The sequence below is a fragment of the Fistularia commersonii genome, chromosome 12 (assembly GCF_037954325.1).
Source record: "Fistularia commersonii isolate RoL2024-O1a breed Wild chromosome 12, RoL_Fcom_v1.0, whole genome shotgun sequence".
Lineage (NCBI taxonomy): Eukaryota > Metazoa > Chordata > Actinopteri > Syngnathiformes > Fistulariidae > Fistularia > Fistularia commersonii.
The window spans coordinates 4,669,658-4,695,577 of NC_141295.1; the positions used below are offsets into that span (position 1 = coordinate 4,669,658).

At 53.8% G+C, this 25,920-nt stretch overlaps 2 protein-coding genes across 6 annotated transcripts in view; both read left to right on the plus strand.

Annotated features, from left to right (window-relative positions):
• The first annotated feature begins 91 nt into the window (after nt 1-91).
• On the plus strand, nt 92-11,238 carry xpo1a (exportin 1 (CRM1 homolog, yeast) a). The gene is made up of 25 exons (XM_086156501.1): nt 92-673; nt 1,674-1,804; nt 1,889-1,990; nt 2,424-2,496; nt 2,578-2,639; nt 2,725-2,769; nt 2,851-3,032; nt 3,540-3,588; nt 3,679-3,798; nt 3,977-4,105; nt 5,197-5,355; nt 5,933-6,115; nt 6,467-6,605; nt 6,680-6,861; nt 6,947-7,103; nt 7,198-7,361; nt 7,449-7,583; nt 7,652-7,835; nt 7,924-8,030; nt 8,103-8,297; nt 8,368-8,536; nt 8,622-8,756; nt 9,817-9,976; nt 10,208-10,304; nt 10,396-11,238. The coding sequence occupies exons 2-25, from the start codon at nt 1,679-1,681 to the stop codon at nt 10,540-10,542; spliced, it is 3,201 nt and encodes a 1,066-aa protein (XP_086012627.1). The 5' UTR covers nt 92-673; nt 1,674-1,678; the 3' UTR covers nt 10,543-11,238.
• A 1,546-nt stretch (nt 11,239-12,784) lies between these two features.
• usp34 (ubiquitin specific peptidase 34) overlaps nt 12,785-25,920 on the plus strand; it is a 27,720-nt gene continuing 14,584 nt past the window's right edge. Inside the window, exons 1-28 of one of the 5 annotated variants that reach the window (XM_086156503.1) lie at nt 12,785-13,082; nt 17,448-17,538; nt 17,637-18,183; nt 18,354-18,404; nt 18,473-18,676; nt 18,758-18,825; nt 20,111-20,303; nt 20,378-20,439; nt 20,510-20,591; nt 20,665-20,757; nt 20,839-20,964; nt 21,045-21,174; nt 21,276-21,406; nt 21,590-22,332; nt 22,412-22,626; nt 22,713-22,831; nt 23,059-23,186; nt 23,259-23,348; nt 23,443-23,538; nt 23,630-23,712; nt 23,795-23,949; nt 24,035-24,148; nt 24,227-24,326; nt 24,664-24,826; nt 24,903-25,029; nt 25,170-25,320; nt 25,415-25,515; nt 25,636-25,851. In XM_086156503.1, the coding sequence (XP_086012629.1) occupies nt 13,040-13,082; nt 17,448-17,538; nt 17,637-18,183; nt 18,354-18,404; nt 18,473-18,676; nt 18,758-18,825; nt 20,111-20,303; nt 20,378-20,439; nt 20,510-20,591; nt 20,665-20,757; nt 20,839-20,964; nt 21,045-21,174; nt 21,276-21,406; nt 21,590-22,332; nt 22,412-22,626; nt 22,713-22,831; nt 23,059-23,186; nt 23,259-23,348; nt 23,443-23,538; nt 23,630-23,712; nt 23,795-23,949; nt 24,035-24,148; nt 24,227-24,326; nt 24,664-24,826; nt 24,903-25,029; nt 25,170-25,320; nt 25,415-25,515; nt 25,636-25,851 (4,422 nt within the window). In that variant the 5' untranslated portion in view covers nt 12,785-13,039. The remainder of the gene's footprint in view (nt 13,083-17,447; nt 17,539-17,636; nt 18,184-18,353; nt 18,405-18,472; nt 18,677-18,757; nt 18,826-20,110; nt 20,304-20,377; nt 20,440-20,509; nt 20,592-20,664; nt 20,758-20,838; nt 20,965-21,044; nt 21,175-21,275; nt 21,407-21,589; nt 22,333-22,411; nt 22,627-22,712; nt 22,832-23,058; nt 23,187-23,258; nt 23,349-23,442; nt 23,539-23,629; nt 23,713-23,794; nt 23,950-24,034; nt 24,149-24,226; nt 24,327-24,663; nt 24,827-24,902; nt 25,030-25,169; nt 25,321-25,414; nt 25,516-25,635; nt 25,852-25,920) is intronic. The other 4 variants (XM_086156507.1, XM_086156502.1, XM_086156504.1 and 1 more) reach the window with 4 other exon arrangements.

The window sequence follows — 25,920 nt, forward strand, 5'->3', positions numbered from 1 at the left end:
GACGCCGCCTGGGCGGGAACATAGTCCAAAATTTTACGCGGCGCTCGGCGGGCCGAAACACCGAGAATGAATATCCCGGTCGCAACCGGTTTCAACCGGTCCGCGGTTGGAAGCATGAGCTTAGAGGAAGAGCACACTTGCACGCACTAAAACATCTCTGCTCTCCAACAGTGTGCGAATAGAACCAGAAATAAAGAAACAAGACTCTCTCACTGCGTGATTATGACCCGGAATACCGCTCTAAGTGTGACTCCGTGAATCTGTGTTGTTAGCTTAGCCGGTGTTAGCAAGTAACCTGAATATTCATTGACTTTGCCATTAGCGCGCTAAGTTGCTGTTAGCATGGTGGGAGTTGGCTGTAGTCACTTGTAGGCAACAGACAGGCTGTGTGAAGACGAGAAACAGTTTATTTTTTGTGGCGAACCGCGGATAGTGTTTTACCACGCCGGCGAGGATCGATAAGTATTTAACTTCGTCTTTGCAATTGTGCGCTACCTGTTAGTTTCATTAGCCTGTGGCTACCGGGGGCAGGGGAAGCGGACGCTAGTGCCATGAGATAACCCCCTTCGCGTTTTTCTGCCAGCGTGGGATTTTTCAAAACTTTCGCCTTTTCAACTTCCAAGTCGCCGCGGCTCCGTTGTTTCTGTTTCGCCGGGCGGAAAGGACACACCAGGTAAGTTCAGCTCCCTTCCAAGCATTAACCGAACTTACCCAGCGTGGGCTAATATTAGCATCCACCCCGCTTTTTTTTTTTTTTTTTTTTTTTTTACAAACATGGTTTAATCGGTGGAGGGGCAGGGGGGAGCTAACATTAGCGGATGCGCTAGTAAAAACATGACAGGACGCTTTGGGTGCAGAGATCCGCCGCTCCCGGGTATTTTTTTCGCTCGCCGCTAACGTTTTCTAACTGCACTCAACAGCCGCCAGATAGGACGGTCAGGTGGCGCAGGCAGGCTGCAGTACAGCGGGCGTCCGCGGGGGGGCGCTGTTTCCCCGGTATCCCGCCGCGGTTCACCTGAGCTGCAGCTGCAGAGGCCTGGCTTTATCGTTTAGAAAACTTAACAGCACCGGTGAATTATCGATCCCATAGCCTTTTAGTTCATGCCCGGTGTTTAAAATATGAATGCATTAAAATGTGCATTCACCTGCTTTTGGTAACTTGAGCCCCTTCCCTCACGACCCCTCTTCATTCACACAGAAAGTCAAGGTTTCTCATCAGGGTTCGGAAACGCGGGTTGTTTACACAACAGCAGCGTTTAACGGATGACTGGATCCTACAACACTTCCTACCTTAAGGAATTCGAAAGAAACATGCAAGACATATTGCATTTTTGAAGTAATGCACTTATATGGTTGGATCATTTTAACGTTTGCCAGCCTAATCAAACCATTCTCCATCAATCAAGCAAGCTGATTGGCTTATCAAACCTCGATCGCTGTTTCCCAATTCACACCATTCAAAAATATTCTCACCGTGATATAAAGTGAAGAACAAAACAGATTGTGACAAACTCATGTGAGCCAGTGAGAAACTTGTGTAACCGGTCCTTCTTGTAGCTGTAAATGTAGCTATACATGAGTAAAACTCCTTATTTGGCCGTGGGGATATTTTATTGGCCGTTAAAGAAATGTTTAATGCCATTGTTAAATCTGAAATCACCCCTCCCCCGCAGACTCTATGCCAGCAGAAATGACGATGTTGGCGGACCACCCGGCCAGGCAGCTGCTGGACTTCACTCAGAAGCTGGACATCAACCTGCTGGACAATGTCGTCAACTCCATGTACCACGACATCGGATCCCAGGTGAGCGCGCATCTGTGCACGTCTGCGCACGTCAGGCACGCGGCGCCGGGTGTCGGGAGAAATGACGTTTTTCTGTCGTCGTAGCAACGGGTGGCCCAAGAGGTGCTCACCAACCTCAAGGACCATCCAGATGCCTGGACCAGGGTGGACACGATCCTGGAGTTTTCACAGAACATGAAGACAAAGGTACCTGAGCTCAGCCGCTGCCTGTTAGCTCGAAAAGAGAACACTGACCATTATTGATTGATCAGCCTCTTTTATCAGTCATTGGATTTGAAGCCAGACCTTTAGATCAGTGACAGTTTAAAATAAACCTCAGTTAGCTCAGTGATGTGTTAAAATTGTCCGGTGACAGTCAATCAATTGTCGCATCGTCGTTAGCACAAGTGTGTGTCCACGGCAACCAAACGTGATCAATAATCCACAGCGATTGCAAAGACCATCTTGTTGACATGTTTTTTTATTTTGAAGTCCGTGTTTGTGTTCCACGCCGATGCTCGTAAACGACAGAACAAAAAAAAACTTTTCTCAAATGTATTTGAGGACGATTGTGTCACTTCCTGTCTTGGCCCGTGGATTTAGATGTTTGGTGTTCAGTGGACATTGTGTTTCTCCTCAGTATTACGCCCTGCAGATTCTGGAGACGGTCATCAAAACGCGCTGGAAGATTCTTCCCAGAAACCAGTGTGAAGGTAAAAAGGCGCGTGTGTGTGTTTGTGTTTGTATCTGGCGGGCGGCTCCGTCTCTTTCCGCTAACCCTGGACGTGTTGCAGGAATCAAGAAGTACGTCGTGGGCCTGATCATCAAGACCTCCTCGGACCCTGCAAACATGGAGGTGAGGCCACACCGGTGATTCTGCCGCTCTTTGTCAAAGTGGTCTTCGTCACCTCACCGGCTGTGTTGGTTTTGTGTTTTTGCAGAAAGAGGGAGTTTACATCTCAAAGCTCAACATGATCCTGGTTCAGGTAAAGAGCGGGTGGTTCTCCGTGCGCCAGTGTTACACAGCTACACACACACACACACACACACCTTCTGTCTCTGTGTAGATCCTGAAGCAGGAGTGGCCCAAACACTGGCCCACGTTCATCAGTGACATCGTGGGAGCGAGTCGGACCAGCGAGAGCCTCTGTCAGAACAACATGATCATCCTCAAGCTGCTCAGCGAGGAGGTGTTCGACTTCTCCAGCGGCCAGATGACCCAGGTGAAGGCCAAGCACCTCAAAGACAGGTGGGTGGAGATCTTTGCCTCGTGGTTCGAACGGAGAAGACATTCGGGAACGGAGAAGACGTTCCTCACGATCCCACGGTGACATAAATTAAACAAGACTGCAAATTAAACCGTAAAGCGCACGGTTCCATCAAACTGTACGGGATAAAGTGCGCGCAGATACACACTGCTTGTAAGGTGAAGCGATGACAGACATTTGATGGCATGAAGACTGAAATGTATAAGTATGTCATTTGAATAAAGAGTAGCAGCAGAGGCTTTTAATTTCTTTTTCTTTTGCACAGTTTAGTGCAAAACATCAGTAAGTAATACCATAATAGTGAACAACAGCATGATGTTTTTTTCTTTGACGGTGCAAAAAAAAGTGGTCATATTGTGATATATTGTCAGATCTATTGCCCGAGGCCCCCTCCGGGTTTCCCCGTTGTTCCTGTGGCTCGGCGGCGCTAATATCCTCCCGTCGGCTCGTCACCCGATGTAACTAACGGTTCTCCTCTTGTCCTCCAGCATGTGCAACGAGTTCTCCCAGATATTCCAGCTGTGCCAGTTTGTGATGGTGAGATGAAACCCCCCCCCTCCCCGCCGCGGCGTCTCATTCTAATCCGTAATCTAATCCGTAAAACACTCGGCCTCTGCTTCTGCGCAGGAAAACTCCCAGAACGCGCCGCTGGTCCACGCCACGCTGGAGACCCTCCTCCGCTTCCTCAACTGGATCCCCCTCGGCTACATCTTCGAGACCAAGCTCATCAGCACGCTGGTGTACAAGGTGACGCGTCGGGCGCCGGCTTTGCCAATGTGTAGGATAACGTGTAAGGACGATGGCGGCGCGTTAAAGCGCCGCCCCATCAGCGGCCTCATCATTGGCCTCGTCAGCGGGTGAAAACGCCAAAGAGGCGGGACGTCGTCGCCGAATCTTGACGCGACGCTGCTCTGGCGCGTTTCAGTTCCTGAACGTGCCCATGTTTCGCAACGTGACGCTGAAGTGTCTTACGGAGATCGCCGGCGTGAGCGTCAACCAGTACGAGGAGCAGTTCGTCAGCCTGTTCACCCTCACCATGATCCAGCTCAAACAGGTACACACACACACACACACACACACACATACATATCTAATCTGGATTGTAATCCCTGTCTAAATTGCTGTGTTTTGCTTCTCGGGGCCTAAAATGTGAGGCTGCGCGAAAAAGAAAAAAATCAGCAAACAATCAGCTCTGTGTCTCGACGCCTCCGGCTCGATCCAGCTGAACCATGCTGAGTCACCGGTCCGGTCCACCTCTCACACACACACACACACACACACACACACACACTCTCTGACAGTCCATCTTCAAACCCCACAATTTCATTACTTCATTCCAGGCTGAGCTGAATTTGGTCAAACTTTTAATATGAGGGGGAAAAAAACGTGTTTTTCTTTTGTTACAGCTGATACCAGGGGGTCAAGGGTTGGAGCTAAAACATTCTGCTTCGGTGGAAAGGTCACCGAATGTTCGATCTTTTGACGGGTACAACTTTAAAAAGCAGTTGTTTTGTTGCGCTTGAGTGAAACCATTTTGCGCTAGCGTAGCATAGCGCTAATCTCTCTGATTTACTATCACAACTGAAGACATTTCTCTTTCGCCTCGGGTTTATGGGTTTCTTTTCTGAGAGCTGGTGGGTGAAACTCACACGTTGTCGGGATTACAATCATTTATTTTTCCCTCAAACCTGGTCGGGGCCAGCAATATTTCAAAAAAGGCCGATTGGCGCCATTTGATTTTGGGGCTCATCCCCGAGCATCAGCTGACGCACGCCGCCGACGTTTCGTCTCAAATCTTGGACGTGGAGACAGAGTTTATGAATCTTCTCGTTCCGGCCGACGGTCCAACAAAGGTTTAGAGGAAATCAAAAATGACCTCACACTCGTTCCTCCTTCCCAGCTGCAGGGAAACAGCGCCTCCGACCAGCAGCTCCAGTCGTTGCAGCCCTCGCGATCTGATAGAGCAGCTGCCGGGTTTGATATGTTTTTATCTGAGGGCCTTGCCTTGAAATGAGGCGCTTCCTGATGATCCCATCTCAGCCTCGCAGGTTTATCTTCAGATGTTGCTCTCCAGAGGGCCGTCCGCGAACGAACATCCGTCTAAAACCGTCCAAAACCGTTTTGGTTTCTCCTCCTCCGGCTCAGATGCTGCCTTTGAACACAAACATCCGCGTTGCCTACGCCAATGGGAAGGACGACGAGCAGAACTTCATCCAGAACCTCAGCCTGTTCCTCTGCACCTTCCTCAAAGAGCACGGCCAGCTGGTGGAGAAGAGGCCCAACCTGCGCGAGACACTCATGGAGGTGAGGCCAGCAGCGGGGCTCCATCTTGACGTGCGCGTGAAGCGGCGTTTAGCAAGCTAGCCCAGAGGAAGTTACGGAAAAACGTGCCCGTGTCGTGGAGTCTGAGAGACATTTACAGGAATGGGTGCGTCGGAAGAGTGGTTCGAGGCCAATCGGGGACGTTTTGATGGTTTTAAAAAGAGGAGCAGCTTCACTCCGTCCATAAATGAAGTCGCAAAGCGTGCGTGTTACATTTAGCAACGCGTTGTAGCATTAAATGTGTAGCCAGTAAATTAAGCGAGAGCATCAAATGAAACGCTCCTCGGACTTCCTCCGCTAAATACAATTAATAAAAACAGCTTATTTCTTTACATTCGCTTTTATTATGTATTACCAATTTTTTTAAACATTATTTATTCTTAATAAAGTGGATTTTGGTCACAGACTCGTAACGTTCCGATTCATTTTAGTGGGGAAATTTGAGCAAACCGAGAAACCCCGAATCATCCGTGTGGTTCTCACACTGCGGCCAAGCCTCCGAAGGTAGATGAGAAAAGATACAAACCCCCTCTGAGCTCGACCTTCACCCTCCCTCCAGGCCCTGCACTTCATGCTGCTGGTGTCGGAGGTGGAGGAGACGGAGATCTTCAAGATCTGCCTGGAGTACTGGAACCACCTGGCAGCCGAGCTCTACCGGGAGAGCCCCTTCTCCACCTCCAGCACGCCGCTGCTGTCGGACGTCCCGCCGCGCCGACACCTCTACCTGCCCGTCCTCTCCCAGGTGGGCCTCAGTGTGACGCCGCCGTGGAGTGACGGACGTTAAACCGTTTTCGAACATTTGCGTTTTAATCCCCGGAATGTCACGATGTCAGCTTAGTTTTTCTTTGTCGGAAACGATCGGCTCATTTTTCAAACATTTTCTGCTGTTTTTTCCCCCTCGTGGCAGTTTATTAAAACCGATTATTTCTTGCACATTTTCCAGGCTATTAGCAGAAATGAATGCAATAGCACCCTCTTGTGTTCAGTGAAGTCAAATCGGGGAAAATAAAAGACACAATCGACACTTGACGTTCACACAGAAGCTCTGATTCCACGTTCCCATCCACCCTCCTGGTCTTCCTCCCGCCCGCAGGTGCGTCTGCTGATGGTGAGCCGAATGGCCAAGCCGGAGGAGGTGCTGGTGGTGGAGAACGACCAGGGCGAGGTGGTGCGGGAGTTCATGAAGGACACGGACGCCATCAACCTCTACAAGAACATGAGGGAGACTCTGGGTGCGTCGGAGCTCGGTCGGGTCCCGTCTGGTTCCGAACGTGGAAGGTAACCGTGTCCGTGCGCGTGTCCGCAGTCTACCTGACCCACCTGGACTACGCCGACACCGAGCGCATCATGACGGAGAAGCTCCACAACCAGGTGAACGGCACCGAGTGGTCGTGGAGGAACCTGAACATGCTCTGCTGGGCCATCGGCTCCATCAGCGGCGCCATGCACGAGGAGGACGAGAAGAGGTTCCTGGTCACCGTCATCAAGGTGAGCCCGACGGCCGATCGGTTAGCTCTGCGCTAACGTGCTCGCTAAATGCTAACCAAACCGGACGGTGTGTGTGGTCGCGCAGGACCTCCTGGGTCTGTGCGAGCAGAAGAGGGGGAAGGACAACAAGGCCATCATCGCCTCCAACATCATGTACATCGTGGGCCAGTACCCTCGCTTCCTGAGGGCCCACTGGAAGTTCCTCAAGACGGTGGTCAACAAGCTGTTCGAGTTCATGCACGGTGAGACGCCGCCTCGGAGCAACGTCTCGGCGGCCTCCTTTTCGCCGGTCGGCATCTTCTTCATCTTCTCCTTCTGCTCCCCGCCGGTCGCCAGAGACCCACGACGGCGTGCAGGACATGGCGTGCGACACCTTCATCAAAATCGCGCAGAAGTGCCGGCGCCATTTTGTCCAGGTCCAGGTGGGCGAGGTGATGCCCTTCATCGACGAGATCCTCAACAACATCAACACCATCATCTGCGACCTGCAGCCGCAGCAGGTCTGGAACGCTTCCCTCCTCGGGCGCCGCCCGGCTCCGATCGCGGCGCCGAAGTCGGAAGATCTGAGCTCCTCCGTGTCTCCTCAGGTGCACACCTTCTACGAGGCCGTCGGCTACATGATCGGCGCTCAGACGGACCAGGGCGTCCAGGAGCTTCTCATCGAGAAGTACATGATGCTGCCCAATCAAGTGTGGGACAGCATCATCCAGCAGGCCACCAAGGTCAGACCGCTAGCCGCCGTCACCACGGAGCTCCGCTTCCTTTTCGCTAAACCCCGGCTCTGCTGCAGAACGTGGACATCCTGAAGGACGCGGACACGGTGCGCCAGCTGGGGAGCATCCTGAAGACCAACGTCCGGGCCTGCAAGGCCGTGGGACACCCGTTCGTGGTCCAGCTGGGCCGGATCTACCTCGACATGCTCAACGTCTACAAGTGTCTGAGCGAGAACATCTCCTCGGCGATCCAGACCAACGGTCAGTCGGATCGACTCCCGTCGCGTTGGCCGCCCGCTCGCTCGCTCGCTCGGCCTCCCCGCTGACGTCCCTCTCGAACGTTCTCCAGGGGAGATGGTGACCAAGCAGCCCCTGATCAGGAGCATGAGGACGGTGAAGAGGGAGACGCTGAAGCTCATCTCCGGTTGGGTCAGCCGCTCCAACGACCCTCAGATGGTGAGTCCCGGCCCGTTCCCGTCCTCCTGGTCGTCCTCGGCTTCTGACTCGGCGCTCTCCTCGTCCCTCCAGGTGGCGGAGAACTTCGTGCCGCCGCTGCTGGAGGCCGTTCTAATAGACTACCAGAGGAACGTGGCGGCCGCCAGGGAACCCGAGGTCCTCAGCACCATGGCGACCATCGTCAACAAGCTGGGCGTCCACATCACCGGCGAGATCCCCAAGATCTTCGACGCCGTGTTCGAGTGCACGCTGAACATGATCAACAAGGTCCGAGTCGAGTCCGGCGGGCGGCCGCGTCCACCGCCTCCCGCTCTCGCTGACGCCTGTCGCTCCGCAGGACTTCGAGGAGTTCCCCGAGCACCGCACGCACTTCTTCTACCTGCTGCAGGCCGCCACGTCGCAGTGTTTCGCCGCCTTCCTGTCCATCGCCCCGGCCCAGTTCAAACTCATCCTGGACTCCATCATCTGGGCCTTCAAGCACACCATGAGGAACGTGGCCGATACGGGTGAGTGAGAGGACGGCGCCGCCTCCCGGCCGGCCCAGACGTGCGCGCCGAGTGTCTTAACGGGCGCCGCTCCCCCGCCGTCCAGGTCTCCAGATCCTCTACACGCTCCTCCAGAACGTTTCCGCAGAGGAAGCGGCGGCTCAGAGCTTCTACCAGACGTACTTCTGCGACATCCTGCAGCACATCTTCTCCGTGGTGACGGACACGTCGCACACGGCAGGTAAGCCAGCATGAAGGGTCTTAAAACGCGTCCGGAGCGACCGTGAAATGTAAAATAACACGCTTGGACCACTAGGGAGTGACTCATTCTACCGTCATGAAGATAAATTCCTCAGCAAAATATGTTTTTATTTCTCCTTGGATTATTTTTTTCATTTATTCTCAGGCCATCTTGAGTTCAGTTTTTGCTTCCACTTTGTTTCTTGATTTCATCGCAAATCTTTGAGTCGTTTTGCATCATGTTTTTACATGCATTTGAAGTCATTTCTATGCAATTTGCTTTCAAATTCAAAACTTTTGAATGAGTCAGGTGAGTCGCAGCACGCCGAGCAGGTTTTTCAGTTCTACAGCGACGTTGAACTAGTCCAGGGGTCGGCTCCGAGTGGCTTAGGAAAATAATTATAAATATTTAATTGAAGTATATTTCATTTGTGTGCATTCATTTTTTTTTTACTTTTAGTTCTAAATTGGAAGATTATTGTGATCTTGAAATATTAAATAAGATTATATTGATTATTTTTCGCCGCTCAAAATCACGTCGCACTGGCGGAAGCCGGTAAAGTCCCGATTTGCAAATGCTGTGCGCAGAAGTTCAGGAGCAGAAGTCCCATAAACCAGGTAAAATAGATATTTATGAAGATATTTTGCAAATATTTATTTTTTTATTGTTTACTGACACAGTGATTTTTTTTTTTTTTTTCCCCGATTTATTTTTAAAATTCAGGTCGAGGCTCCTCTACACGCTCTGAAAGCCCAAAGCTCAAAATGAGTTCATTACATAAATAAAATTTAATTTTCTCCGTAATACTTTGTGAATTTCAGAAGCAACACACCACACACTTATTTATACAAAGTGTAAAGGTAATAAAAGCAATATATACAGTGGTACCTTTTTTTTTATTTTTTTTATTTTCGACGTCAAAAAGTAATTGCGGCTCCCAGTGTTTTCCGAGGAAACCGGGTCCAAATGTCTCTTTGGGTGTTACGGGTTGCCGACCCCCGAACCGGCGTGACGGTCTGCGCTGCCAGGATACCGCTGAAAATCTCTGTGGCGCCCGCAGGCCTGACGATGCACGCAACCATCCTGGCCTACATGTTCAACCTGGTGGAGGAAGGCAAGGTCAGCGTGGCCCTGAGCGCCAGCAGCCCCGCAAACAACCAGGGCCACGTCCAGGAGTACATCGCCAACCTGCTCAAGACCGCCTTCCCTCACCTCCAAGAGTGAGTGTCCTCTGCTTGTATTTCTGTGTGTGTGTGTGTGTGTGTGTGTTGCAACAATCGGCCTAAATAGGCCGTACTGGTCCGTACAGAAACAGGCGTTTCTTCTATGTTATATTTCTTCTATATTCTGCGTCTCCAAAGGTTTCATCAATCACTTGATGGATGGCAGAAATACGCCCCCCCTCATCCTTAGCGACCCCGAATTTCTGACCGGATCCGTTTTGTTCACAGCGCCCAGGTGAAGGTGTTTGTGACGGGCCTCTTCAGCCTCAACCAGGACATCCCGGCCTTCAAGGAGCACCTGAGGGACTTCCTGGTGCAGATCAAGGTGAGCGTCGCATCAGCTTCGCCCTTCTGCCTTAAAACCCAGATTGCGGTATAATAGTGTCGTGTGTGTGTGTGTGTGTGTGTGGCTGCAGGAGTTCGCGGGCGAGGACACGACGGACCTGTTCCTGGAGGAGCGGGAGGCGGCGCTCCGTCAGGCTCAGGACGAGAAGCACAAGCTGCAGATGTCGGTGCCCGGGATCCTCAACCCCCACGAGCTGCCCGAGGAGATGGGCGACTGAGAGGGGAACCGCCTCCCCCGGCCCCTGGGCGGGGGTCAAAGGTCGAGAACCAGCAGGGGACGTCCCGCCGGGTTCTTCGCGTGTTTGTGTGAGCGTGTACGGGTGTGTGTGTGTGTGTGTGTGTGTGTGTGTTTGCGGGCGAGAGTGTGTGTTTGGAAGGAGGACGAGGGGGCCAGCGGTCGGACCCCAGCACTCGGTTGTACGTCGACCAAATTATTGTCCATATGTAAATGAAGTCTGACCCGCTCGGTCCCGCCGCCGACACTTTTTCTTTTTCACCCCTCACTTATTTTAAATTTTTTTGGAGTGTGTAACATGCCTTTTTTTTTTTTTTTTTTAATTTGCTAATTAAAAGCTTTCTATTTGGCCACCTACTTGTTTTTTTGTGCATGAACTTGAGAGAATTACATTTTTTCCTTTGTTAATCCGCTCCCCTCCTGTTTGTTAATATGTAATATAAAATGATGGCCGCTCTGCTCTCAGACGTCTTGGCGCAGGCGTGGACTTTCCCCTCGAACCCCTCCTCCCCCGTCAGGGTTTTTGCGCGCGCGTGTTTGTCGTCTGTTTGCTTTCTCGTACTCGAGCGCCGCGGCGGCGGCTCGCCGTTCAGAAGTAGAGGAGGGGGCTGTGCATATCATCCCGTTTGTAAAGTTGTCTTAGTACTCTGAGAATATAAAGTTGGCTATTTTTACAAAACCCAGCGTGAGACTCTGTGCTTCTTTTCCCGCCTCGGTGGTCCAGAGCGTCCAAAGTGACACCGAGTCTTAATTTTGATTTTCTTCTTTTTCCTTTTTTTTTTATTTCGGAATTGGAAAAGGACAGAAGGTGATTTTGTTCAAGTGGCGATTTTCTAAATAAAAGCAGGTGACGGTGTTTTCACCGCACATCATAGGTCAAAACAATGTTTTAGGATTAAGATCAAATGTGAAAAGGAGTAAAAACGGACAAGAAAGCAATAGAAACTGAGAAAGAGCAACAGAATATGCTATTTTTACAAGTGAGTATTTTATTCCCAATGTTCTGGTTAATTTATATTGTTCTTGTCGGGATTGTTTTTCTTTTTGGGATGTTTTTCATGTGACTTCCTTGTGTTCCTTATTAAATCCACCATGTTTTCCCTGACACTTCTCCCATTTTATCTGGGAGGAAAATATGTATATTTGACAAAGGAGGAAAATAAAACAAATGCCAGTGCTGTTGTTTTTTTTTTTTTTTCAAATGCATGTTGAAATTCTTTTGTATCCAGCAAAATAATCTCTTTAAGAGGCTTTGCAGCGAAGGAATTTTCTGCACCCACTTCCAAAAGAATCAGAAATATCCTGTTTTGTTGTCCTTGCGAGCCAAACTCCCCAAGAACAATCCGCCGCCTTACTCACGTCATGGCTCCGGCCTCGGAGGTGCATCCTGGGAAAATTCCTCAGGTTTAATGGAGCAAACTGGGACAGGAGCCAGCCAGCAATAAGCTTTCACAACGTTACACAAAGACAATGTAAACAAATTGCGCAGAAAGATACGGAAACCACATTTTCCATTTTAGTGTAAAAAAAAAAAAAAAGGAAGCTGATTTTAAGGCTTTAGGTGAATAAGGGAGTCAAAATTATGAGTTTCTGTGGGTAACTTGCGCTTCACTCAGCAATAATAATTATGAAATGTGATATTTCATGAGCAGTTAAATGGAAATTTTAAAAGGTTGTTTACAAACAGAGCAAGGCCCGCTCTGGTGTCACCTCACCACCGAGGTTGTGATACAACAACAGAACAATTTGTAATTTTGTTGCCTAAATTTGATAAATTTGCTAACTTCACTAAATCACAATTTACTGTGCTAAAAAAAAAAGAAATCACAGCGGTGACCGTGCTCAATGGATTTGCTGTGACGTCGATGTGACGCAAGATAACGCCACTCTGACGTCAACGCGTCTAAAAAAAAATGTGGACAAGAAACAAAATTGATCGGTTTAAAATACGTAATGAATTGTAAGAATAGTGACAATACTAATAATATCACTACTAGTAGTAATAATAATGTTTAATTCGGGGTAATTTCACGCCTCCTCGCGCTCGGACCGGCGATGCGCAGACATTACTTCATCGGGGAGATATCGCGACACTTCCGAAGAAGCCCGAACGGCTCGAGGAGACGGGCCGGAAATTGCCGAACGGTCTCCACGCTGCGTCGCCCCCCTCCGCCCTCCCACCCCCGCCCCTCCTTTTTAAACATGGCTGCTGTGTCTACTCTCTCAAGTAACGTCCAGATTGGAGACTGACTCGATCCCCGGCCGCTTCTGCCTCTCGACCCGCGGCGTTTGACAACCTCGCTTGGATGCGAAGCGTCTTTTCACCCCCGCCGCCTCGCCTGGTCGCACTGAGCGGAATAACCTTCACCAATCACTCCCTTTCGCCGGGCCTTTTTTTTTAACCCCAAAAACAACCAGCTGCCAGTCGTCTCCGGTGCGATGGTTTGAGGAGGTGCATCCAGTTTTCCTCTTCATGAACAATGTGTGAAAACTGCGCCGAGCTGGTGGAGGTCTTAAATGAAAGTAAGTGGAGAAAATCCCGCTGTTCGCATCAGGCGATGCTCAACTGGCACCCCCGATCTCCGTGTGCTAGCACGGCGGCTAAGTTAGCAACATAGAACTTTGTGTTTTCTTGTCAAAGCTCGCATATCTTTACACACTCCCCGACTTGCGACAGTGGACGCATTGTCACTATTTCTTCATATACTGCGAGTTTATGACACGAATGTCGTCGTGTCAGCGTGTTCGTGGTGCATTTTATCGCAATTTAACCCCCAAACTGGCAGTTAGTTTGGGGCCTGTCTGTCAAATACTCCACACACAACTCCCACTAGCTAACCCCCCTCCTCCTCCTCTTAAAAAAAATAAAATCCACCCAAACCCATTTATAATGCAACGGTTATTCCCCCGCGTGACATCGCAGCTACGAGTTTAAAATATTCCTATTATTTTTAAAGACACACACACACATACGGTGGATTTCGATTTCTTTTATCGCCGCTGCTAAAACAAATAGAAGATTTGGAAGTTAGCTAGTGCGGCTAGCGAGCAGCCTGACTTTGTTTGATGTGTTTGTCAGGTCAGTCCGCTAGCTGTCCACTCCGCTCCCACCCATTGTTTTCACGCTGTTCACACTCACCGGTCGAAATACACCCCAATAACTCAAGTTAACACTGTCACTTGAAAAAATAATAAAGCGTGGTTATCAATATAATGCGCTAAATGTGTGATCCTAATGTGGTTTTTTGAGGGGGGGCTATTGACGCGTTTTATGAGTCGAAGCTAGCGGCTCTTAGCTAGCCTAAAAATTAACGGGCACAACGAGGCGCATATTTTGGTAACGGAGGTTTATTCCGCAATTTAGTAATCCTCTCAGTCGGACCGCTTCTCTCGTGAACTTTTCTTTTATTCAATTTTAGATATATTTCTTTATTTCGCCCGCAGAGTCACTTCACGTCAACTTAAAGCAGGAGAAAATGACCCTGTTCATGCTAGTAGACGTCGCTGTCATGCTAACCGGGGCCTTGTTGTTGCTCCTCCGGCTCAGCTCACCACACTATTTTTTTGCATTTTACCTCTAAAAATTCAGGTGTTATTTTTAATCCAGTCTCTTGTGTGTGTGTGTGTGTGTGTGTGTGTGTGTGTGTGTGTATATATCTCATTGTTTTGTGTGCAGTTAGTTTAAAACCCCCCTCCTCTCCTGCACCTGCCTTCCAGGCTGGACTTCTCTAATCCCCCATTCAATACCCCAAATCTCTTGTATATACATTTAGTTCCTCCTAGTTGAATCCCAGGGGTTTTCAAAACTGAGTCCCAAAACAGTGTCCGCTTGTGGGGAAGTGTGTGTGTGTGTGCGTGTGTGTGTGTGTCGCCGGCCACCTGTTTTTAGAAAGGAATGCCGTTCCTATTTGGGATGGGACGGGGGGGACACGTTTCCAAAACAACAACATCTCGAGTGATACAAACTAGCGGATGCCTGTGCAGAATAAGGGTATTCTTTTGTCTCGGCCACGTGTTGTCCAGAACCTGTCGCTCCACTTGTTGTCACGTGGTTTGCAGGTTGTTGTGTTGTTGTTGCTTTCCAGTCCCGCCCGCACCGATTCTTCTCATGAAGTCCGACTTGGCGTTGAATTAGCGGTTCGCATAGACACGATGGGCAACTGTGTTCCACCCAGGCCTTTATGTTTTAAAACACATTTCAATGTGTTGATACGCTTCTGCTGGCTCCCTGGGTGCCTCCCGTCCATGCTCCGGCAGCCCCACACCTTCCTTCCTCCTGCTTTTCGAAGGTCAGACAGCAGCCGACAATGTGGACCGTTGTTCCCTGCAAACCCGGGACGCTGTCCTGCGACGTCCAGCGACGTGCAGCCCGCCGTCAGGGAGAAGTCGACGAAGAGGAGAGCGTTGACATTTAACCAGCTGAAAGCTGGTCGTTGACCTTCTGTTCCAAAGCGATTAATGGATTATGAAAATATTTTGGAACGAATTAAAGCGATTAATCTTCACCGCCGCGGAGAATGCTGCGATTCGTGGCGAGAGAATGATCCCGGCCCGAAAGGATTCCGGACCGTGGAGTAAAACGTACGTGATCACAACCCAAATGCTGCAGGAGACGGCGCGGCGTCTCGGCCCGTCTGTCCCGAAGGCCTTTATTTTGCAAAGGATGGTCCGGGTCGACCGCTGGAGATGACCGGCGACCTTCACATCCCGCCTGTAAAACCTTAGTTCCTCCCGAAGAGGCGGACAAAATGAAGTACCCGCTCTAATGGACGTGTCCAAACGCTGGATTTACGGGCAGTTCGGCAGCTCCCGATCGATTTGTGTCTTTGTACAGAAAAACGTTTCATTCAGCTTCCCATTCATACTATAATCTTTTATTTTGGTTCACATCCAACCCATTTATCTGTTAATCCTATGTTTTGTTGCATTTTACTGTCCTGTCTCGGTTCAGTTGTACTTTTCTTCTCCTCCTCCGGCGTTTTGCAGGCAGTCGTCGTCCATCTTGTGCGGTTTAAATGTCCGGTTGGATGCAGCAGGTGGACACCTGCGGTCGCCGCTGGCTGGAACCCCGCTGTGCTTCCCTTCCGCGCCGTCGGGTCTTTTACGTCCTCCGAAAGTCCTCGAACGCCGGTCACGTGACCTCCCGTGCTCTGCAGAGTCCCTCGGTCACTTCTTTGCCCCTTTTACGTCTCATAATTCCGTCCCCCCGCCGGCTGAACTCGGTCTGACCTGGATTTGGACCGTTTGTTTCCATCGGTGCCAGAACAGGTGGGACGGACGCGTTCCCCCTCGTTCAGCTAATCTCCTTTTGCTAAATGACATTTTTGGCCGATGGAGAATGTCGTCTCTTTGCTGCCGTCTCTACTGATCCATCAGTAAAGATCAGATGGGGACTCCATCCATCCTTTTTGTGATGTCGGCACGCTCCCCCTTTGTGACATCGCCGCCGCTATCGCTAGTAGGCACTGCTGCTAATCTGTGCATTAGCAACCGGCTAATTATCTCGAATGGACGGAACTAATTTCTGGCCTTGGCGCCGCTTTGTTAGCGGAGTTAGCATCCCGTCGCTCCGATTGGTTGCGCATAATTCAATTTCAATAAATAAACAAAAGTTAGAAAACCGTCCAAGGGGGAAATTAAAATATCCAGTTCACGCATGCTTTTTTTTTTTAAATTTGTCGATCGTAAGTAACCGGTTTCCTGAAGATTAGAAAGTCATGTGATTGGTGGATTTTTCGAAGAAGAACAGATTCTTAATCCTGAGGTGGAGGATTGGGATTAAATCTGGCGTTCCGAGTTTCGCCGTTAACGTGTGACTCGTCCCGGCGGTGTCGGGTTCCACCGGACGGCGGAGCGTCCACGTTCCCCAACGTGTTCTGCTCCGGCTTTACGAGTCAGATGAAAATCATCCTCGCGTGTTAATCCTGTCACTTGATTCCCGGAAGGTGTTCTCTAAGGTGTCACCGTTCTCCGCCTGTTCCTCTGGTTCCACGTCGGACCTCGCACTCGTTTCGAGAAGCAGAACTTCCATCCGTGGCTGAGAAGGTTCTGGCACCTTTGCTGGCGACGGGAAGTGAGAACCTGCTCGGCGTAGAACCCCGACAAACCCGGTCGGTCGGGAAAGATGCTATTTCGTGCTATAGAGCACGTCGAGCTAGCGTAGCGTTTAGCACGGAGGCTAAAGATCCCGGTCTACGTTATTCTCAGAAGTTCATTACTGCCACTTAGCGGGACTGTCACGCAGACGTCATGATCAGCATTTCTACAAACGAGGATTTCGGGAAAAGGTCCCGTAACTCGGCTCCCTTGTACGATCGCAAAACAAACATGGCCGCCGGGGTTGCTGAATGGGAGCTGACAGACGTGGAGGTGGACGGAAAAGCACACACTGCTGATTTCACATAAATCAGGCTGATATTCCTGACTCATCTGGGTGGAATCCTGACGTACGTGTGTGTGTGTGTGCACGTGTGTGTGTGTTCGGGGGGGGGTTGTCAGCTGTGACAGCTCAGTCTGCAAGACTGGCAGGTCCATGTGTTGTCTGGAGGTGACCTTTGACTCCAGATTTGCTGCTGTGGCGTTTGTTTGTGTGTGTGTGTGTATGTGTTTGTGTGTGCGTGTGTGTATGTTTGCCCTTTCCAACCGGGATGTTTTCACCCCTGGAAACCTTCCAACCAATAGGAACCGGCGGTGCCAAAAGGCGCCATTGGTCAATTTTTTTTTCCAATCAATTGCACTTCAGATCTTTGGATTATTGGCATTATATGTGTTTTTCAGTCATATTTGAGCTGCACTGGAACCTGCTAATTGTCTCCTGAATATGGTTTTGCCGTAACTTGATGTTCCCCAGCTTCCTGTGAGGCCTTCAAATGATGTTTTTGTGTTCAGTATCAGACGCAGACAGCAGCGAAGGCGGCTTCCAGCTGAAGAAGGAACATGCCCTGCGTGTGCTGGGATACATCAGCTCCTGGACTCAGAGGTACACACACACACACACACTGTCAATCACAAAACCCCTCTTTGACTGAACTAATCAGTGTCTGAATATTGATAATCAATCGGTGTGTGTGCGTGCAGGCAGTGTCTGTGCTGCTTCAAGGAGTACAAGCACCTCGAGGTCTTCAACCAGCTGATCTACGCCCTCATCAACCTGGTCATCGCCCAGATCAGCTGTTTGCGGGACCGTCTCTGCAATGTCCAGGCTCGCGGCCACGCCGGCGGCGCCGAGGGCCCGGGGCCCGACTGGTGCGGGAGCGAGGCCGCCCTGGGGCCCCTCCCCCGCCCGTCCTCGCCCGGGGAGGACGAGCCGGTGAACGTGGAGCGGGACTCCGCCGAGGAGGACGCCGACGCACCGGATCTCAACCGGAACAAGGGTCAGAGCGGCGGGCAGGGGGCCTGCTCGCCGGGACGCGCCCAGACGGACGCCAGGGGGGGCGGCGGCGGCGGCGGCGGCGGGACGGAGGGCGGACACTGTTGTCCTGGAGGTGGCGGAGAAGGACAAGACCCCTTCAGCTCCTGGAGCACAGAGGAGAGGGAGAAGCTGCTGCTGTGCACCGCCAAGATCTTCCAGATCCAGTTCCCTCTGTACACGGCCTACAAACACAACACACACCCCACCATAGAGGTAACACACACACACACACACCCCGCCAGTTGATTTCCGGGGTCAGTGACGGCACCGCGGAGGCTGTTTTTACGCGTTTTCACGTTCTTTCCTTCCGATTTTGATCAAATGAAAAAAAAATGGTCCTCCTGATTAGCGTGATTTGCGTCCCGCTTGTTCTGCTCTTCCAGGATATTTCTGCCCACGAAAGCAACATCCTCGGCTCCTTCTGCGACATGAACGTAAGCAGGACGCCGTTTTTTTTTTTTTTACCAGACAGTAAAAAAAAAACCCACCAACTCCATATCAGCAGCTCTACGTCAACTTTTCTGAAATGTCCGCGACGATGTGTCGAACCCTCCAGGACGTGGAGGTGCCGCTGCACCTGCTGCGCTACGTCTGCCTGTTCTGCGGGAAGCACGGCCTCTCGCTGATGAAGGAGTGCTTCGAGTCGGGGACGCCGGAGAGCCTCCCCTTCCCCGTCGCCCACGCCTTCATCACCATCGTCTCCAACGTGAGCGCCTCCCGTCCGGGACGCGGAATCGCCCGGCGTTCCGTCGGCGTCCCTCACCCCGTCTTCTTTTCCGCCCCGCAGATCCGGATATGGCTGCACATTCCCGCCGTCATGCAGCACATCATACCTTTCCGCACCTACGTCATCCGGTGAGTCGGACCTCGCTCGAAAGCGAGCGGGAAGCGTTGCTTAGCGACCCGGAATTCCCGCGGCCTCCGTCTGGGCCCGGGAGCCGTTCCTCTGGAGGGCGGCGACGCTTCGCCCCCTTTGTTTTGCCCCCGCTGGGCCACGTGCGCGTTCATGCGCGCGAGCGTTTAGGGTGAGGTGTCTCGTCGCTCTGGGAGCATCCCTGCGTCGCCGCGGCAACCTTCACGCCCAGTATCTCGGCGCCGCCTGGCGCTCCGCGGAGACACGAGCTGCCATTTTGTCGAAGAGCAGCGGCCGACGAGAGAAATATCGGTCCGGGCCAATCAGAACCTCTGGGCCGATTCCTCGCCTTCCCGCTCTCCCTCTGGATACCCGCGCGGAAGGAAGAGCTTCTGTTGCCATAGCAACCGTTTCCATGCCTCCAGTCAACCTGTCTCCTCACACGACCCGACAGGAGGCGGCGCGCCGGCGGACCCGGTCATGTGACGCGGACGGGCCAATGGCGCCCCGCCGCCTCCGCTCATCCGTATCGCCGAGCGGCGGCCGAGGTCACGTGACTCGATTCGTCCAATGAGAGCCGGACGCCGCCGTCGGATCAAAGATCTGCGTTTAAACCGCACCGGCCAGCCCCAAACTAAGAGCAGAACCTTCTCATCCCTGTTGAATTAAAAAAAAAAAAAAAATTTAAATTTGACGCTCATATCGAGAGAAGGCGGTCGTAAAGATGGCCGCCAACTGAAATGCACGCCGGACACTCAGGTAACTGTTACGGCGGTCGGCGCCGGCTGCCACGGTAACCGCACCGCAAGCTGGAAAGCCTTGAAGCGGGAGGATGTTTTGGATGGCGGGAGGTCCGGTGGACACCAGGCCCTGCTGACGCCGCGGCGACGACACCTTGGTAATGACGGGTTTGCGACGCGCGTCTGTTATTACAGGTTAATAACCTGCTGCGTGCGTCTAAAATGGCGGACGAAACGTGGAAAAAGCGACGCGCAATCTTTTGGATTTTGGAGATTCGAGCACCAAGACTATAAAGTTGATCACCCGCCAGGGCTTTTTTTTTTTTGTGTGTGGATGAGGAGCCGGCAATCAGGAGTGACGCAAAATGAATCGGGACTTGTTGCCATGGTTACCGTTGCAGAGCCACCTTTCTGCCTCAACGGCCGGGGCCTGTAAACCGGTCAGGAGGTAGAAAAATAATGAGATAGCGATGTTTTGTTGTCGTTACGCCTGTGTTTGTGCGCGAGCGGGATCTGACTGACCGCCGCCCGCCGGCGCCGCCCGCAGGTACCTGTGCAAACTGTCGGACCAGGAGCTGCGGCAGAGCGCGGCTCGCAACATGGCCGACCTGATGTGGAGCACGGTGAAGGAGCCGCTGGACAGCGCGCTGTGCTTCGACAAGGAGAGCCTGGACCTGGCGTTCAAGTACTTCATGTCCCCGACGCTCACCATGAGGCTGGCCGGCCTCAGCCAGATCACGGTGAGTCGGGTTTCCTCGTCTCCTGGCCGGCGGACCGGACGGGACGCCGGATTGATCTCGCCCTGTTTCCCCAGAACCAGCTCCACACCTTCAACGACGTCTGCAACAACGAATCCCTGGTGTCTGACACGGAAACGTGAGTTAGCGTCGCTAGCGGTTAGCCGCTCCTCCTTTCCTCCAAACACCTCCTTCTCCTTCTTCTTCAGCTCCATAGCCAAGGAGCTGGCGGACTGGCTGATCCACAACAACGTGGTGGAGCACATCTTTGGACCTAATTTGCACATCGAGGTGAGGCGAGCTCCGAATCCCCCCCCCGCCGGTCCGGCTCCGAGCGCCCGCTCACCTCCTCGTCCCCTCGCAGATCATCAAGCAGTGCCAAGTGATCCTGAACTTCCTGGCGGCGGAGGGACGCCTCAGCACGCAGCACGTGGACTGCATCTGGGCCGCCGCTCAGGTAAGGAAGCCGCCTCCGCCGTTTGGGATCGGACGCGGGTCAAAGGTCACGGCTAACCTCCCGGTCCCGCTCGTTCCCCAGCTGAAGCACTGCAGCCGCTACATCCACGACCTCTTCCCCTCGCTCATCAAGAACCTGGACCCGGTGCCGCTGCGCCACGTCCTCAACCTGGTGTCGGGCCTCCACCCCAGCGCCCACACCGAGCAGGTGCCGCGCCGCCCTCTGCTCACCCGCTCACCTGTGGGTGCCGCGCTCTAACAAGTGTGTGTGTGTGTGTGTGTGTCCAGACGCTATATCTGGCCTCCATGTTGATAAAGGCGCTGTGGAACAACGCGCTGGCGGCCAAAGCTCAGCTCTCCAAGCAGAGCTCCTTCGCCTCCCTGCTCAACACCAACATCTCCATGGCCAACAAGAAAGGTGGGCGATCGCTGCTTCACCGACACACTTGTGACACACGTTGGCGTTGCAGAAGGGTCTCATGTGTGTGTGTGTGTGTGTGTGTGTCCACCTGTCCGCAGGGTCTCCGGCCGCCAGCCCCGACAGTAGCGACAACAGCGACACGCAGCACAGCGGAGGCAGCGACATGGAGATGGACGACCAGATGATGAGTGGCAGCAAGCGGAGCCAGCAGAGGCTCTCTGACACAGAGGTGTGTGTCATGTCACACACACACACACACACACACACACACGCCAGCTTGGGTTTTCAGAAGTGAATATTAAATATCAAGGTGCATTTTTATTTTGTGGTTTGTTTTGAATCCTGTTTTTTAAACCAATACTACTCCGTGTGTGTGTGTGTGTGTGTGTGTGTGTGTGTGTGTGCGTCACAGGAGTCGATGCAGGGCAGCTCGGACGAGACGGCGAACAGCGTGGAGGAGGGCAGCAGCGGGCCGGGCAGCAGCAGCGGCCGCAGCGAGGCCTCCAGTAACGAAGCGGCGTCCAGCCGAGCCAGCCAATCGGCGGGCAGCCCCGGCAGCGAGATGCACTCGGACGACCTGGCGGACAGCGAGGCCTTGAAGGAGGAGGAGGAAGAAGAGGAGGAGGAGGAGGAGGAAGAGGAGGACGACGAGGAGGACGAGGAGGAGGAGGAGGAGGAGGAGGACGAGGGGGGCCGGGCGGCGGCGGCGGCGGCGGCGGAAGGCGGGCAGCAGAAGGAGCCGCGGGAGCCGGCCGAGTCCAGGAAGAGGAAAGCGGGCGAAGCGCTGGGCGAGGGTCCCGGCCAGGGGGCGGGGCCTAGCGGAGCAGGAGGCGGGGCCAAAACCAAAGCCCTCCCCTTCAATCAAGAGCCGTCCGCCGTCATGGCGGCGGCGTCCGCGTCGCTGGAGGGCCGCATGAGGATGCTGGACGCGTGTTCGGCGTCGTCCTCGGCGCCGCCCGAGTCCACGGAGCCCCAGCAGCCGCCGCCGCCGCCGCCGTCGGACGCCGGCCAGATGAGCCAGGGGCCCCAGGAGCCCCCCTGCATGCCGCGGCCCGCCGACTTCCTGGGCGAGGCCATGGGCGGCGAGCTCTTCAACTGCCGCCGCTTCATCGGCCCCCAGCACCACCACCACCAGCACCACCACCACCACGAGGGGTGAGCCCGGTCCCCCGTCGCCACGACGACGACGCTCGCACACATTTCCCCGTTATCCTCACGCGCCGTTGTCTCCCAGCCCCATGGTGGAGGACATGCTGAGCGCCGACGACGTCAGCTGCAGCAGCTCCCAGGTCAGCGCCAAGTCGGAGAAGAACATGGCCGACTTCGACGGCGAGGAGTCGGGCTGCGAGGAGGAGCTGGTGCAGATCAACTCGCACGCCGAGCTCAGCTCCCACCTGCAGCAGCATCTGCCCAACCTGGCCTCCATCTACCACGAGCACCTGGTGCAGGGTGAGGCGGCGACTCGGCTCCGCGCCGCCGCTCCGGATTAAATAATCCCCCCGTTCTCACCCGCGGCGCCACGTCTGACCCCGCAGGTCCGGCCGTGCACAAGCACCAGTACTCCGGCGGGCACGCCGTCACCGACATCAACCTGGACAACGTCTGCAAGAAGGGCAACACGCTGCTGTGGGACCTGGTGCAGGACGAGGACGCGGTACACACACACACACGCACGCACACACAGATTAATAATCCCAGACGCTAAACGGGATTTCAGTCCTAAAGGGATTTGGATGTTCCAGACTTTATGGAAATCCAATGAGGGGGCGGAGCTCTGGGGCGCCCCCTGCAGGTCGGAGGTCACCGCCATCTAATCTATGTGGAGGCGAATGGGATTAAGCGCGCGCGTGTGTGTGTGTGTGTGTGTGTGTGTGGCTTCAGATCCACCTGTCGGAGGGCCTGATCAACGAGGCGGAGAAGCTGCTGTGTTCGCTGGTCTGCTGGTTCACCGACCGCCAGATCAGGATGCGCTTCATCGAGGGTTGCCTTGACAACCTGGCTCACCACCGGTAGGAGGCTCCGCCCCCTGATGCTCCTCCCTGGAGACCGAAGACCTCCTGACCTCCTGTTTGTGCCTCCAGGTCCGTCGTGGTTTCTCTGCGTTTGCTCCCCAAGCTTTTCGGCACTTTTCAGCAGTTTGGCTCCAGCTACGACACACACTGGATCACCATGTGAGTCCCACACACACACACACACACACACACACGGCTGGTCCCTCTGTGGTTGGAGATGTTGGATGAACGTGGTCCTCTGGTGCTCCTGCAGGTGGGCGGAGAAGGAGCTGCACATGATGAAGCTGTTCTTCGACAACCTGCAGCACTACATCCAGGAGGTCCAGGAGCACCGGCACAAGTTTGCACTGTGAGTCCGTCTCACGGAGGCCTTCACACACACAGCAGATCCACCAGGGTCCTGACAGCGTGAGTGTGTGTGTGTGTGTGTGTGTGTGCAGGTACAGCCACAGCGCTGAGGTCCAGGTCCGCCTGCAGTTCCTCACCTGCGTCTTCTCCACCCTGGGCTCCCCGGACCACTTCAGTAAGGTTGCCAAGAAAGCAAAGGGGTGTGTGTGTGTGTGTGTCCAGTCTCTGAACCCGTGTGTGTGTGTGTGTGTGTTCAGGGCTGAGTCTGGAGCAGGTGGACATCCTCTGGCACTGCCTGGTGGAGGACGCCGAGTGCTACGACGACGCCCTGCACTGGTTCCTCAACCAGGTCCGCAGCAAAGACCAGCACGCCATGGGCATGGAGACCTACAAGCACCTGTTCCTGGAGAAGGTGAGGAGCGGGAAGGAGGTGCGGCGTCGCCTCGGCGCCCGTCGCCACGGCGATGAAACGCGGTCTGGTTTCCGCCTGTGTCCAGATGCCGCAGCTGAAGCCCGAGACCATCAGCATGACGGGCCTGAATCTGTTCCAGCACCTCTGCAACCTGGCCCGTCTGGCCACCAGCGCGCTGGACAACGCCTCCAGCTGCGAGGTACAAAACACACACACACACACACACACACACACCTTCAGACACAAGTACTCAGGTGTGTGTGTGTGTGTGTGTCAGCTGTGCGGGATGGACCAGCTGTGGGGGATCGCCCTCCGAGCCCAGTCAGCTGACATCAGCCGCGCCGCCATCCAGTACATCAACTCCTACTACATCAACGGTTAGTGTGTGTGTTAGTGTGTGTGTGTGCGTGTGTGTGTGTGTGTGTGTGTGTGTGAGGACAGGATAACAGTGAGTGTGCACAGAATTCCAATAATGATGGCTCGTCTTGATTGACAGTGATTGTTCTTCAGCCTTTGACGTCCCTTTCTAAGTGTGTGTGTGTGTGTGTGTGTGTGTGTGTGTGTGTGTGTGTGTGTGTGTGTGTGTGTGTGTGTGTGTGTGTGTGTGTGTGTGTGTGTGTGTGTGTGTGTGTGTGTGTGTGTGTGTGTGTGTGTGTGTGTGTGTGTGTGTGTGTGTGTGTGTGTGTGTGTGTGTGTGTGTGTGTGTGTGTGCAGCAGGGAAGACGGGCCTGGAGAAGGAGCAGGAGTTCATCAGGAAATGCATGGAGAGCCTGCTGATGGCGTCGGCCAACCTGGAGAAGGACGCTCACTCCAGCCTGACCAGCATAGAGCGCGGGCTGCTCATGCTCAAAACACACCTGGAGGCCTTCCGACGCAGGTGCGCACACACACACACACGTGCGTCTCACACACACACACTCACGGTGAGTGACGGGCGTCTGTGCCGCCTTCAGGTTCGCCTACCACCTGCGTCAGTGGCAAATCGAGGGGACGGGGATCAGCAGCCACCTGAAGGCGCTGAGCGACAAGCAGTCGTTGCCGCTCAGGATCGTGTGTCAACCCGCCGGCCTGCCGGACAAGGTGAACGCGGCAACACACACACACACACACCGACCGTCTGACGTGTGTGTTCACAACTTAGCCCGACGGCTCCATCGAGCTGCCGCGGATTTAGCGGTTTGAACAGAAAAAGTGACTCGGCGTCGTTCGCTTCCTGTCAGATGACCATCGAGATGTACCCCAGCGACCAGGTGGCCGACCTGCGCGCCGAGGTCACACACTGGTACGAGAACCTGCAGAAGGAGCAGATGAACCAGCAGGCGCAGCTGCAGGAGTTCGGCCAGAGCAACCGCCAGCCGGGAGACTTTCCAGGTGGAGCCTGTAGATTCCACGCCGGGTGTTCGCGGCGGCGGTGGCGGCGGCGGCGGCGTGGCTGACTTTTTTTTTTTCCCCACATGTCCCGCAGGAGGGCTGATGGGGCCGGTCAGGATGATCTCCTCCGGCCACGAACTCACCACCGACTACGACGAGAAGACGCTGCACGAGCTGGGCTTCAAGGACATGCAGGTGAAGCGAACGCTTTCCGTCGCCCACCGGTCATTGCGCTAAGCTAAGCTAAGCTAGGCTAGAAGCGGCGTCACGCGGCGCTCCGGCGATCCGTCCCGCTGAGGTGCCGTCTGCCCGCAGATGGTGTTCGTGTCGCTGGGAGCTCCTCGCAGGGAGAGGAAGGGGGAGGGCGTCCAGCTGCCGGCGTCCTGCCTGCCTCCTCCTCAGAAGGAGCACATCCCCATGCTGCTGCTGCTGCAGGAGCCCCACCTCACCACGCTCTTCGACCTGCTGGAGATGCTGGCCTGCTTCAAGCCGCCCGGCCCCGACGCCGAGAAGGCGCCCGACAGACCTGAGGTGGGCGGGGCCGACGGCTCTCAACCAGGAAGTCGATCCTCAGTGGGTGGAAATCTGAAGTGTGTGTGT

Coding starts and splice junctions, on each gene's coding strand:
- xpo1a (XM_086156501.1), top strand. CDS start 1,679: ATGCCAGCAGAAATGACGATGTTGGCGGACCACCCGGCCAGGCAGCTG. Junction 7,362..7,448: donor GCGACCTGCAGCCGCAGCAG/GTCTGGAACGCT, acceptor GTGTCTCCTCAG/GTGCACACCTTCTACGAGGC. Junction 8,031..8,102: donor GCTCCAACGACCCTCAGATG/GTGAGTCCCGGC, acceptor TCGTCCCTCCAG/GTGGCGGAGAACTTCGTGCC.